We start from the raw sequence: 6,354 nt of genomic DNA on the forward strand, positions 1-6,354 counted from the left end.
GTTGCACAATGTGTTTCAGAATAAATGCATCCTTGCCATAACTGTAAGTGGCAGGGAAGGAGGAATCTGGCAGAATTCCTGCTTCCTCATTCACGCCAGACTATTCTTGGCAAATTTTGAATAGGACGTGTAGCAAAAAGGCACAACTGAAGAGAACTTCTTGTCACTGCAAGCAGGCAGGTTATTTTGTCCCCCCGTTTGGTTCCCTCTCCGGCAGTAGGCATTTAAGCAATGTCTTTCAGGAAAACAAAAAAGCAGCATCTGCACCCCTAATCCAACACACCAGCAGATGTTGGGCTTTTTGCTGTCTGTGATATATCCTCCTCTACAAACCAAAGAACATCTGCTTAAGAGTCTAGTGCTGCCACACTGGGTTAAGTGTAGAATATTGCAAAGCAATGTCAACCATTCTCAGAATGACAACCACAAACAAGCATACGAAGCTAGATTTCCAAGGAAGAATTAATACCATATGCACAGCATGCACAGTTTAAGAAGTTGGATCTTTCTAACAGAGGGTCCATGTTGTGCTTGGCCCTGAAACTCTTCCCTAACTGGCTTGTGGGCGGGGCTTGCCCGCTCCAAGCCAGTGGTGCCATAGTTATGCCAATGGCCTTTAGCCAATCAGTAGCGTGGCAAGGTTGGGGGTTGGGGGTATCTATTTGGCAGCTCGACGTAGGGACCTCCTTTTGCTTTGCGCTGCTGAACACCCGCCCACCCACCCACCTGTTAATTAGGTTGTATTTGGCCTTGCTTTGGACTTCGGTTGGTTGCCTGTTTTGGAATGGGGGCCAGGTAGGAATTTTCCCCAATGTGACAGATTGGCTGTGGCCACTTGGATTTTGCCTACCTCTTAGCAATCGTCACAACTTTGTAAGGTTTGGCGGTTAGGCATTGGTTTAGGGGAATATGGGGAGGGGAGGTGCGGCCATCACCTGCCCCTCCAATGAATAGGGTATTCCGTTAAAGGAATCTGGGGGTCTGGATCCCGTCCGAAGCCCAGAGAGGGGCTAGGGCCATGCCAGGACCCCCGGGAACCCCAGGGGTGAGCACCAGTCAATATACACTGATGGAGATCCCCCTGCTGGTTGTTTACCCTTCCAGGCTTCCTGCAGGGTGGGGCAAGAGTCAGATATAGTTTGATACCAATGCCTAAGCCAATGCCAGTCACATTTGTGTATTTTAATAAAGTTGTGGTCAAAATTTGCCCATTAACATTTAAACTAACTTCTGTCTCCACTGTGTCTTTATTTCCATTCGGGATGGGTTTTGGGGCTTGAAGCACAACTAAATTTCTGGTTAAGGTTGCAATTTTCAGGAAATGTTCCTGGCAGTAGATCCCCCTGGCATGAGGACTAGGCTGTTAGGAGCTATAAATGACAATTGTGTGGTGTAACAAATTATTAGATTTACTTCTGGCATAATCCCTTTCCTGCCTCTCTTGACAATTCCTGCTTCAGCCATAAACTCAGTGCATGATCTTGGACTATAGTCACTGACTGAGTCTGGACATCGTGATAAACAATGGTTTATCATGGTGGAAATGAATCTAGTCTCTCTAGGACTCAGACACCCTCCTCCTCTGATGAGGCCATACAGAATTTGTTTCCATTTTTCATTAGCCACAGTTTGTCATATTGTTCAGCCTTGACAAACTGTGTTGTTGTTGCTTTCTTATCTTGAAACAAGACAGCTTCAAACCATTGTTTATGAAGCTGGGTTTAAATTAACCGCAGTATAGGGTTTGGAAGTGGCAGCGCACAAAACAGCTGTTCTAATTTACTTGGTCAATCTGTCTATCTTTTAAAATAAAAGCTGTAATACATGTTTCTTACAACTGATAACTTACCACTTTTACTGAACTGCAGTTTATACTTCCACTTTTAAAACCAACACGCAGGTGAGAGTTCTATCAACATTTTATGCTGTAAAATTTGGAAGACTTACTGGAATTTCAAACAGCAAAAGGGGTGAGGAATTGGGCTTCAGCAAAGATTCCCCACATCTGGAAACTGTATTTACACAGAGGCCTTTCTCTCGCAGAGACCAGGTGAGACCAATGACTGAATACGGTTCTACAAGTTTAGAAAATTACTAGATATTTCACAGGCACGCCCTACATTCCAAAATCCATTTCATTTGAGGGCAACTCTTTTCCATGCTTCCTTACCATCTTCCATAACAAGAAATCTTGAGTCATATGTTAAACACCAGTTCCATTTTACACAGCTAAAATGTGATAGCTTATAGTCTCGTAGCACGTCTGACTTGGAGATTTGGAAATAAAACAGGGAATGGAGGATCAACACACATTGATACACAAGGCCTTCAACAAAATCTTGAAAAAAAGAGGGAGATTCTTGAACAGAAGCAGACCTTTGTCTAAGAGGCAATGCCACATGTTTTTTGATGTGTATTCAATGGGAAAGCACACATTTTTTTATCTCTTCCAATCTCTGGGAAATGTTTGTGACATTCGCCTTTACTTATGCTTACCACTTGAGATCAACAGGACAATTACTGCTGAGTAAATGTGCTGAGGACGGCGGCCTTAGAGAGTGAAGAAATAACTCGGATAGCATATGATGATTGGAATTTTTTCCTGGTAGACTTGCATAACAGGAGTTGTACCGGATCAGATAATCTTACTACAGAAAGTTCCCCCAGTTGCTGACCAGATTCTCTCAAGAAGCCCTTACAAGCTTTCCCACTGTATGCACCCATCCTCTGATTTTAAGAATTATACTGCCTCTGCTTTTGTACATACCATAATAGTCATGGACAGACTTGTCTTCTGTGAAATAATATAACCTGTTTTAAAATCAATCTAGTGTGGTGGCCATCACCAAAAGTTAATTATGCAATGGTACCTCAGGTTAAGTACTTAATTTGTTCTGGAGGTCCATTCTTAACCTGAAACTGTTCTTAACCTGAAGCACCACTTTAGCTAATGGGGCCTCCTGCTGCTGCCGTGCCGCCGGAGCACGATTTCTGTTCTCATCCTGAAGCAAAGTTCTTAACCTGAAGCACTATTTCTGGGTTAGCGGAGTCCGTAACCTGAAGCGTATGTAACCTGAGGTACCACTGTACACCGAATGATACAGTACCCCATTTGTCCTTTCTGAATCTACTTCCAATCCACTTCATTGGGTGACCCTGAGTTCTAGTACTAGGAGAAAGGGAGAAAAATATATCTGTCCACTCAATCCATTGAATGCATAATTCTATTAACCATGTTGTCCTTTGCTCCCGAATATCATACACTGACCCAAATTTCACCATAGCTTAAACACTTAAATCTGTTCCAGAGAGCATTAGAGATAAAACGCCTTGAAACTCATCCACCACAGTCCCTATTGCTATTCTGACATTTATTATGTCTACAAAACATATCCTCCTTGCTGCGGATCACAATATAAAGTGAAAATTTCCCTCTGCCACGCGCAGCAGAGTGATGAGGTAGTTGCCTAGTTCTCCGAACACAATTTTACTCCGAAAACGGAAATCAAAATATGCTCCCTGTCTGACTCCAAGCTTTCTCTTCTGACTGCATTTGACAATAAAAAGAAGGATCTCTTCTATCCAGTGTGTACTAATTCATAGCCGCTTGCAATGAACTAGACCACCAGTGGAAATTACCAGAGTCAGTGCAGTATTGGTACCTAACAATTAATGTTGTTAGAAAAGAGAACACGGCAAATGTACCTATCCCATAGATTTGGTCAGACCAGATTCCTCTCTGTCACATTTCACAGGTCAGTAAAGAGTCTTTCCATACATGTACTATCTAGCTAGTATGTTCAATATGCTTCAAACAAGTCTTAAAAACTCCTGCTGTGATCCTAACTCACTATGTTTCATCGAGATCTTTCAGCTGGTTACAGTTTTGTTTACATCGTCTTTGTAATCATGCTAAAAACGTTCAATAGAAACATTTTAAAGAAATATATCCGAAACTCCAGTGCGTAGAAGCCAAACATTATGAACACAGAACATGAAACTGAAACTGATTTCATTAATTATCATGGTGTAAAAATACACTAGGTAGGAGATTGACAAGCTAGATAATCCATTCAAACCTCTGTAGTGTGAATTTAATTTCACAGGCATCTGCAGAACTTGAATGGAGAGTGTTCCAGTATAAGCAGTTTGGCATGATTAAGAAACTACTACTCCAAACACTCTGCCTATGAAAGGCTCGGTCACTTGAAGACTAGGAAATAGAATTTTAGACATCAAGGAAATAGGATGGTGTGTTTGGTGCCATATCCTTTTTTCAAGCTGATGGCTACATTCACACATCTTTTATTTAGAACTTTCCTCAGTGCCATAAACAGAATTTCCCTTTTATTTAGAACTCCCTATTATCCCCAGTGCTTTCCCCAAAGATGTTTACATCCACACACACACACACACACACACACACACAAATACAAACACCACACACACCCCGTGATTCAAACACTGACTGTAAAATCTGCCTACAATAGCATGTTCATCTATGTTCATCTGAGATGCCCATCCTTAGCAATGTGCTAAGGCACAAAGCTTTATTTTTAAGAACGAGATCCGACTTACAGTAAGGTGGCACGAAGTAGGTCTCTGACACACTGTAGGTCTCTGCATTTTCGACTCTTGGAGATGGCTCAGGAAAGTAATAGCAACTCAAATTATCTTCTGGCTTCGGCAGCTGCTGCCGGTGCTTTATAAAAAGTGTCATCTTCATAATATGTAAGGTGGAGCGATGATTGAGGGGTTGGCTTGACAGATGTAAATATTGCAGCACTTATTCACTAGCGCTGCATTTCTTTTTTTTTCTGCCTCGGGCAGAAATTTTAATGAAGGAATCTATCCGTGACAACAAAGGGAGCAGAGAGGCAAAGGGTTGAATCCTGCCGCTCGTAGTTAAAACAATGGGAGTTTACCTTCAAACTTAATGGTAACAGGACTTCAAAGACTGAGCAATTCCGGATTGAAATAAATAAATAAATCCAAGGGCAAAATGCTAATTTAAAATCAATTGGCACTATACAACATAGCTAAAAGAAGGCCAATTTCCATATTATCGAGTCCGGGGTTGCCATGTTTTCTCAGCAGTGGTTATGGGGCTGGGAGTGTCTTTTGCTACAGAAATTACTTTTACAAAAAAGTTGGTGCCAAGTAGCAGTGAAGGGTACATGGGAAGGAGCATAAGCTGTCTAACCATCATTATTCATCAGTGTGTATGCAGACCCTTCAAGTGTCCCTATTTTCCAGGGACAGTCCCAGATCTACAGAAGCTGTCCTGGTTTCTGATTTGATCACAGAATGTCCCTATTTTCATCAGATAAATGTTGGAGAGTATGGAGTTATGTGTGACACACACACACGCACACAACCGAGCCAAGGAGATAAGTAACTACACAACCTTTAGAAGACACCTGAAGGCAACCCTGTATAGGGAAGTTTTTAAATGTTTAAAATTGTTTTATTATGTTGGAAACTGCCTGGAGTGACTGGGGCAACCCAGTCAGATGGGTGGTGTATAAAAAAAAAGTTATTATTATTATGGAACAGAACGTCCCTATTTTCACCAGAGAAATGTTGGAGGGTATGGCATGACACTTTACAAAATTCCAGAGGAGAAGTCTGTGCTCTGAGACGCAGTATGACAGGATTAAGGCAGGATAGAAACCATCCTATATACTAATTCTTTCTTTCGGTAATGTGGCTTTAATTCATTTTGATCTTTAAACTGTTTAGCATAGTTGCATTGAGATATATCTTTGCTTACATTATAGCATATGGCACGCAAAAATTACATAAAAATAAAACAACAATAAACACTCAGATAAATGTCTCTGAATATATTCACAAAGTTGTGTCAAATTACATATACCCAAATGATTACAGTCATTACAGATATGAAATGATGTAAGTTGCATGTGTATTGCTCAGACTGGTGACCACAAGTAAAAGGTATTTTGTGTTAATAACAATTAGAGCATATAGGAATTTATAGGATGTGGGGAAGGAGGGGGGAGGAAAAAAATTAACATCTGTACTTCATGCACACCAGATTGTGCTGTAAACTATGAGTTCTGTTCTACTATATGACTCAATATTTGTGTAATCACTAAAGTCACACCAGTCTGCACAAAAAGTGTCGTGTTTCTTTTGACCTCTTGCAACTTTTAATTTATGTGTCAGTTTTTACAATTACGCTGTTTGCCATTACATCATTATGCCATTGCTCCATAGTTAATAAATGCAGTGATTTCCATGCCCTGCAATAGTTGCACTTGCAGCTGTTAAAAGATGTGTTATGAGTTCTTTGTTTCTAATTTGCATCATATCACGACTATACAAGTTAAG

At 40.9% G+C, this 6,354-nt stretch overlaps 1 protein-coding gene across 1 annotated transcript in view; it reads right to left on the reverse strand.

Annotated features, from left to right (window-relative positions):
• The window catches only part of LOC310710146 (uricase-like), a 38,179-nt gene extending 32,882 nt beyond the window's left edge, over positions 1 to 5,297 (reverse strand). The window contains exon 1 of the mRNA XM_083510711.1: positions 4,579 to 5,297. Within this exon, the coding sequence (XP_083366837.1) occupies positions 4,579 to 4,626 (48 nt within the window). The 5' untranslated portion in view covers positions 4,627 to 5,297. The remainder of the gene's footprint in view (positions 1 to 4,578) is intronic.
• Positions 5,298 to 6,354: the final 1,057 nt, after the last annotated feature.

The sequence above is a fragment of the Podarcis liolepis genome (assembly GCF_965112155.1).
Source record: "Podarcis liolepis genome assembly, chromosome: 6".
Classification (NCBI taxonomy): domain Eukaryota; kingdom Metazoa; phylum Chordata; class Lepidosauria; order Squamata; family Lacertidae; genus Podarcis; species Podarcis liolepis.